The 15,099-nt window shown below is 35.7% G+C and overlaps 1 protein-coding gene across 1 annotated transcript in view; it reads left to right on the plus strand.

Moving 5' to 3' along the window:
- Positions 1–15,099, plus strand: part of MCF2 (MCF.2 cell line derived transforming sequence) — a gene marked incomplete at its 5' end in the record, with an annotated part of 60,978 nt that overhangs the window by 25,844 nt on the left and 20,035 nt on the right. The window contains 11 exon segments of the mRNA XM_081126440.1: positions 935–1,129; positions 2,103–2,130; positions 2,133–2,218; positions 2,220–2,288; positions 3,398–3,569; positions 7,897–7,934; positions 10,435–10,523; positions 11,785–11,851; positions 12,551–12,666; positions 12,776–12,845; positions 14,606–14,698. Of these exon segments, the coding sequence (XP_080982566.1) occupies positions 935–1,129; positions 2,103–2,130; positions 2,133–2,218; positions 2,220–2,288; positions 3,398–3,569; positions 7,897–7,934; positions 10,435–10,523; positions 11,785–11,851; positions 12,551–12,666; positions 12,776–12,845; positions 14,606–14,698 (1,023 nt within the window).

The raw sequence follows: 15,099 nt of genomic DNA on the forward strand, positions 1-15,099 counted from the left end.
CAGCTATGGTCTTAAAGCTTGGACTCATGGCTTTACTACTTAGCAAACTCAAGCTTTGTTCTCTTGTCTTGTATGTGAGGGCAAGGCCATGGTTTTTAAAGTATGTTCTCAGCAAACAGATTTATGGGTGAACCATAAGCATGAAAAAACAAAAATTGAGGTATCAGTATTGGTGACCAGTTCTGGAATTGTGCTTTTGTAGATCTTTGCGATTGTGGGGCAATTTACAAATCACTATGGTATAGTAGAAAGAGAAGGCAAACTGTCTTGGAAACTAGGGAGAAAGACACATAACATAAAATTCAATATCTTAACCATTTTTAAGTGTACAGTTAAGTATATTCACATTGTTGTGCAACAGATCTTCAAAACTTTCTCATCTTGCAACACTAGAACTCTATTCCATTAAACGACTTCCTTTTTTGACCCTGGTTTGCCCACTATTATGTTTGTCACTACACTGGGCGTGGGTCAGCAGTTGATGTGGAGGCAAGGCTGATCCCTTTTGACATGGAAACCCTGTGACAGGTTCATTTCAGGTCTGCAAAGGAGTCAGGTGGATGACGACTATCAGGATTTCCAAGGCTGAGATGTGTGAAATCCATTAGCTTTCTTTGGCTGGTGTACCTCATTTGATATATGCGGTTCTGTTCTAAATCTGTACAACCCATGAGAAGCAAATCTCATTCCTATTCTGGGAGGCTGGATAATTTTCTCTTTATGTTACCCGAAATGCGTGAGCTTCTGATGGCATCAACTGCTATAGCTAATTACTGTAACTGTAAGCTTTTTTGCAGGCTGCAGAAGTATGACTCCAAATCATGTTTTTGGAAAAATATCCCTTTGCTCAACCAATTTGCTTCTTAATTACTTTCCCCCCTCCTCTTCGAACAGAGATCATGCTGTTATTGTTTTACTTCTTTCTTAAAATCAGGATCTATTAGCAAAGGCCCAGTTTGTGATTTTACATGGACACAGACTTGCATCAAATCACCATTACGCACTTGATTTGATCTGCCAGAGGTGCAACGAGCTACGTTATCTTTCTGATATTTTGGTTAATGAGATCAAAGGCAAACGGATACAGCTCAGCAGGACCTTCAAAATGCATAAACTCCTCCTACAGCAGGTAGTGTCATGAGACATGATGCATTTCTGAAAAAGATAAATATTTTTCTTGGGTCCTTCTCAGAGGTTATAGGGTCAGGGTCTGGTATAGCTTTGGAATTAAATTTGCAAAAAGTCTGAGTTTGAGTATGCTTATTTAATCCATATTAACTCTACATAATTCATAGCAGGTGTAGTAAGGTAAGAATTTTGGCCTTTGTTCTGAATAGTGAGATCATGGCTGTGATGGCTCCTTTCTATTTTGTGTACATCTCTGAAGCCTCTACTCTGCTGATAGTTTGCAGTTAGAACACTTTTAAAAGCCCTGGGGGCATTTTTCTAAAGCCTGAAATTCCTACCACATTTCATAGTTACAGCAATAAAAAATTAAACAGTGACTGGAAAATATTCCTCCATGGCTTGAGGGTCTGACCCCATTCATGGGTAAGCAGGAAGAGAAGACCTGCTCCTGGCAGTGGAACATAAAATAGGGCTATCACAGGCATCATATCTGAACAGGAACATTTGAATCTGCAGATATCCTTGTCTCCTTATCCTGGGCAGTCATTATGCTTTTATACTATACTTTTTATTTTGCTAAGAGTTTCATATTTCAGTTACTGATTTTGGGAAAATTGCATGCAGCTCAAATATTAGTATTGAAAGAATGATAAGGCTGCTGCTGCAGAATGATTTCCTTGTTATGAAATGAGCGCAGTGCTTCCCAGCCTTGGCTGTGCCTCAGAAATACCCTTGGAGCTCTATAAACATGTAAATACTTGGCTTATAGCCCTGAGCTAAAAATCAATCAGAATTTCTGGGGGCCCAACCCAAATATCTTCAGATATCTTTATTTTTTAATAGCTCTGAAAGTAATCCTGATTGACAGAAGCCAATACTGATAAACTGATAAACACTGTCTTAAGGGACAAACATCTGTATTTCCATTCAAACATGGTTGTGTGTGTGTGCATGCATGCATGCGTGCTCACCAGGCTTTTCAGTGCTGTGATGGAGAATGTCTTCTAATCAGGAAATAGATAAGTTTCAGTCTAAAGAAGATGCTCAGAAAGCCCTCCAAGATAGCAAACATTTTCTTGAAATGGCTCTGCCCCTTTATAAGTTATGATACTAAAATGCTACAGTATGAATTTGATGTAATTTTATCTCCTGAATTCAAGGTAAGAGGTTTCTTTTTAAGTAAACACATTTTTAAAAACTATAATTACAGTAGTGTTGATAAGAGATCTATTACTTCACAGCTAACTTTATATCAAATTGCAATTACACAGTTCTCTTAAGAGTTAGGGGTGATATCAGTGCCACTGTTAAGCATTAAAAAGTCCAAAGGCTTATTCTTGCTATTTAATGAAGAGTAATTTCCTTTTTGAGCTCTGCCTCCATTTTTTTAAAACTCTTTTCACATATTAGGAGCTCTAACATACATTTTCCTGTGCATCCTTGGAGAAAGGCCAAAGCTTTCATAGGAGAATATTGGACCTATGTCAAGAGCACCCTATCCCAAACATCTTTCCTTTGTGCTGCAGTGACCACCAACAGATGCTCTGTAGATACAGATATTGCTTCTCAGTTTGAGAAGGAAGGTTTAAAGAAAGGATCTGGGTCTGCTTGGTGGCAGGGAGCAGGTGGAAGTTGCTGTTGGCAGGGTGGAGAGCTTTAGGTTTGCTCAGTACCACCTCATTGGAGATGTCATGAAGCACTGTCTTCACATTGTAGATAAGCGCATTTCTGATGCTGTTTGCTGCTAAAGTGTCTAAGTGACTCGAAGATTGGAGCAGTATCTAAATCTATGCCTAGCTGTAGATTTTAGGGAATGCCTCAGAAAATCAGAAACATGGCTGTGGCAATAACCAAGTCATCCTCATGGCTCTGAGGAGCCTTTTACCACATGAAGAACTAAAGAATGTCCTGTAGGCTAAAACATAAACTACTGTGACAGTACTTAACTTGGTAGCTTTCTCATGCTAAACATGCCTTCTTTTTCAGCCAATATCCCTTCCAGTCTTGAAGGATAAATCACTTGATGCAGTGACCTATTTCATGACTGCTTGATGCATTTCTTCTTTTATTTGTTTTGGTTCAGATCTTCTGGTTTTATAACCATGTGGAGATTATATGTTAATCTGTTTCCATTATGTTCCTAAATTTCTTCTAGTTATATTTCAAACTCTACATTAATTTTTTGACTGTTTGGGTCTGAGAAATCTTATAGTATTTATAATGACCCCATTTCAGAAAATATTTCATAAAATTCTTATGCAACCTGTAGATTCAAATTCAGACTGTGCAACTCAAGCTCGAAAGCATTCAAACTGTATTTGGGAGCCAACAAGGTGGTTTCAAGAACTTGAAAGATGAGCATGTGAGGCCAATCCAGTTTGTGTTGCCTGCTTCCAACAAAGTGATCAGATCTAAAACACCCTTTTATTCACCTAAACCTGGTAAAGAATCTTACATTCACGTTTTTTACCTTTTCTTTTCCTGCTCTTATTTACTTTGTTACTCTTGATGTAAATACTGAATTCATTTTTCAATGCTGGTAAATTGAAATTTTATTTATGCATCCTTTATCATGTTTAATTACATTGCACAAGACAGGAGTTGTGGTTGAAACTATCATACAGTAGTTCCACAGTGGTGATATAATATAGTACAGGATGATGCAAATCTGTACTCAATAGTCCAGACTTGCAATGAGTGTGAACATTTTCACCATCAAATTCAACCTTTTCTTGAGCAGATGGAGGAAGGCATATGGAACTGGTACACATGTGTGCCTGCACACACTGCTGCATATTTACTACTTACCTCAATAAACTATAACTTGGTTCTTATAAACTTCTAGTAAGTGAATGGCTTATATAATAGAATGGATTGCCTTTTCTAAATAAGTGTAAATAAATAGAATAATTTTGCTGGTAATTACCTGCCACAGAGTCCACTTTCAGGTTTTAATCTTTGTTGACCCATTTTAATCATGTAATATCCATTTTCTTTTCTATATTCTGTGGGATAAAATAATTATCCTCACTATGTTGTTGGACTACTCTGGAAATGAGGTGACTCTATTGCTTCAAGGTTTCCCTTGAGCAGTCTCTACCCTCTTGGCTGAGAGAGTGATTAGGTTTTGGGGACTTAAATAAGTTGAATGGGTGGATGTGGGACTAGATTCAGTCTCTCTGATCTAAGAGCATCAGAAACTTTATTAATGTATGGGAACTACTTTGAAATTCAGAGAAAGCTTGAGCCAGTCATAATGAGTATAAAAATACAGCCCATCCCCAGCATGGATCAGATTAAAAAGAGGTGAGGAAAGCAGGTAACTAGGCTAAGATGATCAAAGTTATATGATTAACAGTTATTAAATATAAAAATATACTCACAAAACTATAAACAACCCCATAAATGAATAACATATTGACTAAGATGATAGTGGGAAAAAGTAAAAAGAACAAAAAACCCAATAAGGGATGGACTAAACACCAATAACTATGAGAATAAAGATAGAACAGGTTCATATTCCTAAGACCTCAGATTTCTGCCTTCATTTACTGGCTATGTGACCTTGGGCAGTTCACTTAACCTCTTTTAACCTCAGTTTCCTTATCTGTAAAATCAACACTAACACCTACTGACTTCAAAGGGTTCTTGTGAAAAAAATTGTAGAATGTAAGAAGTACTCAATAAACTAGACTATGCTCTCCTTCTGACTAAGGCTTCTTTATAGTCTTCTAAAAGCTCAGCTCCTTTGAAGGGACTGTGGCAGTGCTGCAGTGTGTGTGGAGGAGCAGGGTTCTGAAGACACTGTCCAAATCCCACTCACGGCCTTAATCACTAAAAGTGCATTTTGTTTTGTGTTTAATTTTTCTTTCTGATATTTAATGGTGTTACACTTTCTTTCTGTAGTGGGGATTGGATATTCTTTCAAGCATGTAAACTTTTTTTTTTTTTTGAAAGGTACCCATCTTTATTACTTTTCATCAGTACATTTTTACATGAAAAACCCGTTTGGCATTTAAAACCAGCAGTATTCATCCTTGCATTATGCCCACAATTAACTTTATCTCTTTTCCATAATAACCATCCATTATTCTCTGTATTAAACTTAGCCTTGGAAAATAACTATATCAAAAGTAAATTATGCTTTTCCATCAAATGACCACTCATAAAAAGAAAACAAGGAAAACAGTTGCAATGTTAAAATAAATCAAGCTTTCTTTTATTTTATAGACTCTTGTGTCATCCACAATAAAATTATTTGTTGGGAGTAGCTTGGATTTGCTGCAATTTAAGACTGCCTAATGTATTTATGAGGAAGAAGGCAGCTTACTGAATAAATGACATGGTTAGATAAATGATTTTATTCATCGTCAGTCATGGTTTATAAATTAAATCAAAGCATTACTTATGCTACAAACATCATTCATTTTACCTAATTGCTCTGTGAGTAATGGGGATTATAATGCTCAGTTCCAAATAATTCTTCAAGATTTTTAACGGCTAAGCCAAATATATAAGTTTTGGTCAAATCAAACCATAAGTGCTAATTTTTCATAAAATAAGCCAAACTGTTTTTGTTATTTTTATTAATTTGCATCAAATAGAATCCTGTACCTAGCACAGTGCCTGCTGGCACCTAGTAGGATGTAATAAGTATTTATTGAATTAACATTTAATACCAAGGGAAGTTATGGAAGAACATTGTCCGTGAGGGGTAAAATATGATTTCAACTCCTAAATCTGTAACTCTAGTCTAGATCTTTCTAATCTTCAAGCCTGCATTTACAATTTGCCTCCTCAAATTTTCTATAGACAACTCAGACTCCGCATACCCCAGACTGATCACTGCTCTTCCTGTGTCCCTCATCTCAGTGAACAGCACCATGATTCCCTGGCCCTCAGCATCCCCTTCTCATTCATGCCCCACCTCTAATCAATCAAAAAAATGCACTTCTTTCCATTCCCACTGCTATTGCTCACTGCCACTTCCCTAATCCAAGTTAACATCATCTATTGCTTTGACAACTACAGCAGCTCCCTATTTCACTACTTTTCCTTCTCAAATGCCCCTATTTATCTTGCCTTTGGACTTGACACATACTGTTCTCTCTCAGGAACACTGTTCCCTTCCATCTCCCTTTTCCCTTTGCTAGCTCCTACTCCATCAATTTTCCTATCTCTAGGCCACTTCATTTAGGTAAGCTTTACCTTCCTGCCTCTCCTCCCCTGTACCCAGTTCAGTTAGATATTCAAGCTTTGTGATAACAAGTCCCCCTTCATTTCTTCTCAAATTTAGTGTTATGTCCTGTTTTGTGTTTTTCTTGATTGTAAGATCTGTAAGGGCAGGGTCTGTGTGCAATTCATGTTTGTATCCCTAGCACCAAATATGGAGCTTAGCATATAGTATAGGCACTCAATTTTATATAATATTAACATTGTTAAAAATAATGAGTTTATCTACCTTGCTTTTCAGAAAAAGATGCATTCCTCTTGTAAATGTCTTTTTTTTTTCATTTCTTCATGTATTTGCAAATAATTAATTAGTACAGCTAGTTAGTGAAGCTTCCTAATTTACCTTTATAAATAAGTTCAGCTCTCTATATCAGGTGTCTTTAAAGTGGTAGACATCAGTATTTATTGACAAATTGATTTTATAAGGTAATTGCCAGTAAGTCTAATTTATATTTATGTATATGATTACATAAACATAAAACATATATATTTTTAAATAAATGAAAGTGAAGTATAAAATTTAGAGAACATAATAGCATAGCCTTTCCCTGAGTATGCCTTGTAATGGCTCCTGCTGAGGAGGAAAAGACAAAAAGTATGTTCCTTCCATGGAGAGGAGAGATCCACACAGCCTGTGTGGGTGGCAGCCTTTTCAGCAGCCCTGAGAATTAGGAGCTTAAATGACCTAGTCTTTGAGTGGATCGTGCTCTGGGCTTTGTAGGAACATCTGGACTCCTTGCTTAACAATATAGGGGTTCACCCTTTTTAAACAGAAGAGAAAGATTAAACAGAAAGAAAAAGATTAAACAGGAAGAACAGAAAGATTAAAGCTTGGAATTTTGATGAAGTTGTTTTTTGTTTTGTTTCGTTTTAGTATCTTAACATGCTTCAGAAATGTTGTTTTATATACTGGTTAGAAACACAGATTCTGACAGTAGACAATTTGGATTTGAATACCACCTCTGCTTTTTGACAAAATATTAACCTTACTTACTTATCTTTAAAATGGGGGTAGAAGCAGTACTTATCTCTTAAGGTGATTTGGGGATTAAAAAAGAAAATGCATGTGTAGGGCTTAGAGTGCTGGCATGTCATAAGTGCCAAATAAATGCTGCAATTATTAGTTAAATTTAGATTTTTTTTCAAAACTTTTGACCCAGTTAATCAGTGAGCTACAATCTGATTAAATGCTTATGTGTCCAAATGAACACTAAATCTGCAAATAAATTATGTGTGCTAACACCTAACTTCATGCTTGCTTGGCAATCAAGTGAATGGTGAAAGAATGGGTTAATACATGGCAAAATTATACTCAATGAGAAGTTGAGATAACATATAGGCACTCAATAATTTTATATAATATTAAAAGTTAAAATATTAATATTTTAACCAACTGTTTTGCATTGTATGGTTTAAAAAATACTGATATAAACACATTGTAATATTACTATCTCTTTAATTAACAAGCATGTATTTTTATTAAAAGTGTTGATTTTCATTCTGGTTTGAAATTCTTCTTTCACATTTCTCTCCCAGGCAAGAAGACTTGGAAACAAAATCAGAGCAACTTAAAAGTAAATATCATTAATTAAGTCAAACCTGGCTTTATTGCTGTGGTTGCAGAATTGGAATGGGGGCTTAAACCATATTTTTAACTTATTCAACCATTATTGTGCATTTGAAAGCCTATTTAATCTAAAAGAAAAAGCTGCTGCTGCATTGTGTCTAATTGCAGTCCTGGCATATCCCCAGATGTATGAGTAGTTTCTCAAGTCTTGGGTCAAGTTCAGAATAATTTTTGTAGAATATCTCATGTAACTTCCAGCATCTCTTTCCCTCCCACCCCACTTCAATAACCATAAATAAGTGTTGCACATTTTAATAAAAGGGATTTCTTTCATAAATTTCATTACTGCAAGTAAGAAGCATGGATAAAGGACAGGTTGTAAGGGACCATACTTTGGTCTGAAAAAAGGCATCTATTCATTTCTTGATAATACACGATTCCTTCTCTGTTATCCATAATATTCTGGTATCTGCAGAGAGTATCCTGATCATAATTGTACCCTACATTTTCTTTGTGTGTTTGTGATGGTAAATAAAGACAAGAACATATCTCCAAGAGGCAGTTTGTCATAGTAATACAGATTATAGAGCTAGACTGCCTGAGTTTAATCCCAGCTCCATCACTTCTTGGCTGTATAACCTTGGGTAAGTTCTCTGGAACTCAGGGCTTTTATCTGTTAAATGGGCATAATAATAGAACATCTCATCATGGAGTTAATTTGAAAATACAATAATATTTGTGAAGTACTTTGAATGATGCGTGGCATATGGTAGTGTTCTAAGGGGTTTATGCAATTATTGGCAGGCTAGTGAATGGCCTATACTGACATACCATGCCTGGTTATCATGTTATACAGCCACAACTGGTTTCAAGAAGGAAACGGGTTGAATGTCAAATTCCATCATCTCACATGTCTTTCAGTTCTATTTTTAACTCATGACTACCTTAATGTTCCACTATGTGTATTTATTCATTTGCATATATCCAGGGGAAAAATAGGAGGCTGTGGCTCTGTACATTTTCATGGTGACATTTATAGCTGGTGAACCTGGTTCCAAAATGCACAGTATTCATCCAATTCAAGTCAGCTTGCACAATCTTTAAAGTATATATTTGTTTCAGAACTTTCCAAACTTGTATTTCAGAAACCCTTTAGAAGTTAATGATGCACACCTATCTGATAAGTGGAGTATGCAGTATTTTCAGTCTTAATTATAGTATTAAAATGATAATAGTTGGTACAATGAACAGACATAAAGCACAGTCTTAAAGAGGGAGCATGATAATGGTGGCAGACCATGGGCTTGACTCTGTTTCATTACTTACTAGGTATGAACCTTGGCCCTGTTGCTAAACCCCTCTGAGCCTCAGTTTTCCCATCTGTAAAATGGAAATAAGCATGCCATAGCATACTAAATTGCTGTGAGAGTTTGATGTAATGACGTGTGTTACAGACTTAGGACTGTGCCTGTACAATATATATAAAATAATGTTTGTTCCTTTCCACCTATATTTGTAATAAGTAGGTCATATTCTGTGGAAATGCATTTTAGCTGATAGATCCTGGACTTGATTTTGGGTTCTAGTTGTTACAAGGTAACACTACATTTACTTGGAGGTTAAGGCTTTTTGCTTGTCTCAGCTGTCCAATACAGCCAGGATCCCTGGAACAGCTTCAGATGCTTCTGAAGAGCAAATCAATTCATTCTGTGATAAATCTCATGCAGTTGAGTCAGTAATGCAGTCCAAGTCCCATAGAGTCTGCAAATAAGTTAGTAGTTATTTGCAGGGAAGTCACTTATGGCAACAACTGACATGTGGCAGATGAACAGGTTATAGCCATTTCAAGAAACAACATTTCTGCACATCTTACTAGCCCTGCAGTGTATCATTAGCTTTTCTCATATCATTCATGTTCATGATTGATGCCACTGAATGATTAGGAAAAGCATTCATGAAATATTTCCTAGGAAGGTTTCCATAAAAAATCATTGAGGTTGAGGCCTGGCTGGTGTGGCTCAGTTGGTTGGGCATCGCCCCATGCACTGGGGGGTTGCGGGTTCGACTCCTGATCAGGGCCCATGCCCAGGTTGAGCTCTCAGTCCCCAGTAGGGGGAGTACAGGATGTAGCCGATCCATGTTTCTGTCTCACATTAATGCTTCTCTCCCTCTCTCTCTCTCTCTCTCAAAAAAATCAATAAAATATTTAACAGATCTTCAGTTTGAAAAGCCATTTTGGTTCTCCAGTAAATAAACTTTAGTTATTTGCACAATAAGGTTTTTTATGAATTAACTTCATTTCGCCAAAGTGCCAAATAAATGAAACATTACTTAATATATAAAATAAATTCTAATTAGTATCTTAAATCTGTCCTCTTAGGCAGCTCAAATCAATTTTTACTTTCAATTTATCTACACAGGATCTAGAGAAAACTTAATTTGAGCTAGATTTTCTTAAAGAAGAACTATACCTATTTAGATACTAATTTAACTTATTTTTATTTCAGATTGAAGTGGTTCATGATTCTCTGGAGAAGAGAAGTGCTGGTCCATCCTCCACTTTGAGCAATGCCAATACCTTGGATATTTTAAAGAAGTATTTATTTATTAACAGGCACTCATATACACATCTACTAGTAGAAGTCACTGATTTAGTGTCCAAGGTGGACATGGTTGGGATTTTGAGTTCACAGAATGGGATTATACGGGGTGTGATGAAAAGAGCACTAGATGAGATGTCAGAGGTCTTGGATTTAGACCTGGCCAACATATGCTCTATTTATGTGACTTGAGAATTAACTAGACCTTTTCGGAATCTTAGTCTCTTCTGTAAAAGAGGTCAGAATAAATGGGACAGTGTTTCAAAATCTACAAAGGAGTATGTATATATACAGTGTTATTATATAGATGTTAATAATCATTGTTTCATTGAATTTTATAGGATTATGTTAATATTACAGAGATAAGTGTATTTACCTTTTATATCATAGAGTTGTAAGTAGCCAGTATGTTAGAGTGAGGTGTATGTAGACATATACAGCATGGGGCAAAATTAGGTTTACAGTTGTGAGTACATGAAAGGATTTTATTCTTATATTACTATTTATTAATTGTATTATTTTCCATACAAGCAACTGTAAACTTACCTTTGCTCCACCCTGTGTGTATGTATATATGTGTATATATATTTTAAGGATTGTTAAAGGTTAATGCTTAAAAGGTAAAAAAGAGGCTAAAGATAGAAGTTAAATTAAAAGGTTTACCTATAGTGGGGAGTAAGAAAATGAATTTTAAATATGATGTCAATTGGAAATCGCATTGGAGGGAAAATGTATTTTATTCTAAAGAGATAGTAATCAAAATTACTACCAAAACTTAAGTATGATTTATACTTGGGAAAACCAGTATAATAATCCACGGAAAATTTCAGAACATTACTGGGAAAAGGAAAAAATTGTGCATAAATTGCTAATATTTCTTTTTCAGGGAAAGGGAGATAGAGAGGGAACCTATAGCTCAGAAACTGTGCTGCCCCCCAAAAAGTATTTCACAGATTTTTGGGAGTAGAGTTTGTGAGGTTTTAGTAAATTGATTCTTAAACTTAGTGAGTTAGAAATAAAGGTGTGTAGGGGTTTTTTTTAATTTAAAAATAACTCCTGAGCCCCACTCCCCTTTCTTTTAAATATATTTTAGAATCTTGTGTTTGGTACTTATTCTGGAAACCATAGAATTAATTTTGTATCTTGATAATATAAGCCAAAACTATTGGTAGTTTCTGGACAATTTATAATGATAATAACTGAAATATTGCAATACAATTCTAAAGTGATAAAATAAATATGGTCTTTTCATTTTAGCCATGTTCTAAATGAGCTGATACAGACCGAGAAGATTTATGTTCGTGAGCTGTTTACTGTTTTGTTGGTAAGGGGCTCAAATTGTATTTTCTCAAATGCTCCTCTGCTACATCTGTTAGGAAGTGTTTAGGGCAGTCTTCTCTTTCTGCATGCCTCCTTGATTGGCACATGGCAGAAGTGGGTATTTCTGCTCTGCTTTGAGCTGCATGTTTATCAGATGTGTGTATTCAAATTCTCCCTCAGGTGTGAGAATTGTGGATTCAGAATTTATTATAGAGGAGAGAAGCTGTTCTCTTAGTGATACATCAGATTGTTCTAATTATTCCCATGGTGCTATTCAGAGATTGTGATGTAAAGAACTAAAAATGCAATAACATTCATTTCATACAAATGTCATAGTATGAATTTGGTCTGAAAAAAACCTAAACATGTATTGCTAGCTTAAGTTAGAAGTTAATGACCTGTAATATAATTTTTCATATTTGCTTTCTATTTTGTTTCCTGTACTATAAACTACCCTGAAGGCCAAAGAGCTATGACTTTATTCTACCCATTGAGTGGAAAACCTTCACTTCCTTGTTCTACTTTAAAAAAAAAAAAAAGTGATAATGGATAATTTTGGGAACTAGAATATTTGAATGTTAAAACGACAAACAGCTGCACTCACTAATCCCCTATACATTTTGCTGTACCTATACCTTTGGTGGCCCAATCAACTGTTGATGTGAATATATCTTAAATGAATAAACTTATTTATTTTGAGTAGGGTTATAAATCAGAGATGGATAATCCAGAGATGTTTGCTCTTATGCCACCTCTTCTGAGAAATAAAAAGGATGTTCTCTTTGGAAATATGGCAGAAATCTATGAATTCCATAGCAAGTATGTAATTACTGTATTGAATTTTCTTTTTCATGATATTATTTAAAGGGTTATTGATCAGTTTATTTCACATAAACATATATTATTTTTTTCTCTGAAATTTTCATAGCCTTTTCATGAGCAGTCTGGAAAACTGTACTGATGCTCCAGAAAGAGTCGGACTTTGTTTCCTGGAAAGGGTTAGTTCAATTATTATTTAAAAATATATAAATATGGACCATCAAAATAGCAGCTTATTTTATAAGAACAGATTTAGAGACAAGGTAGGTATTGTTTTTTATGTCTTTATGTTTTCAGAGGAGACACATTACTCCAGCAAGTATTTAATGCTAAACCAGGCTTTGTTACAGAAAGTATTGCAAAGGGGTATCGAGAGTATGCAAATAGCCATTGTGTTCTGTGCTAGCAAATGCTTCAATGGCTCAGCTTGTGACCATTGACCCCTGGGTGATCCCAGGAGCCCAAGGACCATCCAAGCTATGAAGATGTGAGTTGGGACTCATCTTAGCACAACCATTCTTGCTTGGTTAATTTTTAGCCTAAGAGATGCCTTAGTATTCCCCTCTAATACATGTGAACTCTTAGTAGAATCAAATGTACTCTGGTTTTCAGACCCAAGGCATCTATCACAGGAACTTTGCAACACTGAGAGCTGTCTGTTCTTTTTATTCTATCAGATCATTCAGGGAGGCTCATTTCTCCATGTCCCAAGAGCGTACTTAATATAGTTGACTTCCCAAGTTTTGTAATCATACTCTCCTCCATTAGAGTTTCCTCTCAGAATGTTCTCTGCTTATCTAGTTCTTCTTGTTCCTGAAATATCAGTTCTGTCTTAATTTCAGACTCAATTGGATAGAAGAGATTATTGAAAGCTTCCTGAATAGATATCTTAGAAAGTGTTTATGGACTGAGAAAATAATATGGTTAAGAAAGAAATTTGTGTTGCTACCTTTTTCAACATACCCTAAATTTAAACACATTTAAACTATGTTCAAATTCTTCCCAAAGCAACAGCAGTCTCTCTCTCCTTTGGACTCCTGTAGGACTTAATGACTATGCTACTCATTGGGGATTTTACATTTACTATGCATCTTTACATATATTCATGAGTTCTTTCTCCAACTCGATGGAAAACTCTGAGGCAGGGTCCATATCCTATATATCTTTGTATCTTTCATAAGGTTAGAGTCCTTGGCAACCAGTAGTAGTTTAATAAATGCCTTCTGATATGTTTAGTCATTCAACAGCCATGTACTCAGAACCTACTATGCACCAAGCACTGTACTAGGCTATGTAGGTACCAAGCCCAAGACTATTTACAGAGAAAAATAGGGAATCCATTGTGTACAGTGTGAGTTATGCTATGTTGAAGATATACAAAGGGTCCTATAGGGGCCAAGAAAATGTGAATCATGCATAGACTGGAGGTATAAATGATGGCTTTATAGAAGAGATGACTCAGGAAGTGAATGTTACAGAGTAAGTAGGAGACGGCCCATTGAATAAGGGTCAAATAAAGATGATTCCAGGGAAAGAGATTAGCATGGGCAGATGTCTAGTGGGTTATGGTACAATGATGTCCCAGTGATAAACCAAGGACCTTGGAAGTTAGCTACAAGTTCATTCACCAGGAAATCGAACAACTAACAGCATACAAAGAGTATTTCTTGGTACCTATTAGCTCACAGTTGTGAAAATATGAGTCTGCTTTTATAGTTCATTCAGAGAAAGCTTTTGTCCCTCTAACTCTTAAACTTGGTAAGTGGAAACTATGAAATTGCTTAGATAATTATGCTGTTCTTGGATTACAAAGAGGGCTTCTGACCAGCTGCCACATTCCTTATAATGCTTAGCTGCACTCCCTATTGCTTCGCCTTTCTTGATAAGAAAAATACATGTTCACAAATTGGTAATACCTTTGATCTTTCTTTTATCACAGAGAACTGATTTTGAGATGTATGCAAAGTATTGTCAGAATAAGCCCAAATCGGAGGCAGTTTGGAAGAAGTATTCAGAATGTGCCTTTTTCCAGGTATTGTAATTATTCAGGTTTGGGGCATACTCTTTCTGAAAGATATTGGGATAGTTCTTATTTACTAATTAAGTACCTGTACTTCAATCAGTATATACATATATTGGTGAAAGAGCCATTTTGCCCTCTCCAAAACACACACACATGCACATACATCCACATGCACACACATTTATGTTGCTCCCCAGAGGCAACAAGTTTTAGCTCTTTTAGCTACTTCTTTTGGTATTTACCTGTATATCTCCAATATTATGCTTATATTGCTGCTTCCCAACATGGAAGATGAAGAGTTAGCTCTTTTTTACTGCTACCCCCCACACACATACATATACTTTTCCTCCAAATCATCTAATATAGTTATATTTTAATTTTGGTTAGATTGGTATACACTGTTAAATTAT

The sequence above is a fragment of the Miniopterus schreibersii genome (assembly GCF_964146895.1).
Source record: "Miniopterus schreibersii genome assembly, chromosome: X".
Classification (NCBI taxonomy): domain Eukaryota; kingdom Metazoa; phylum Chordata; class Mammalia; order Chiroptera; family Miniopteridae; genus Miniopterus; species Miniopterus schreibersii.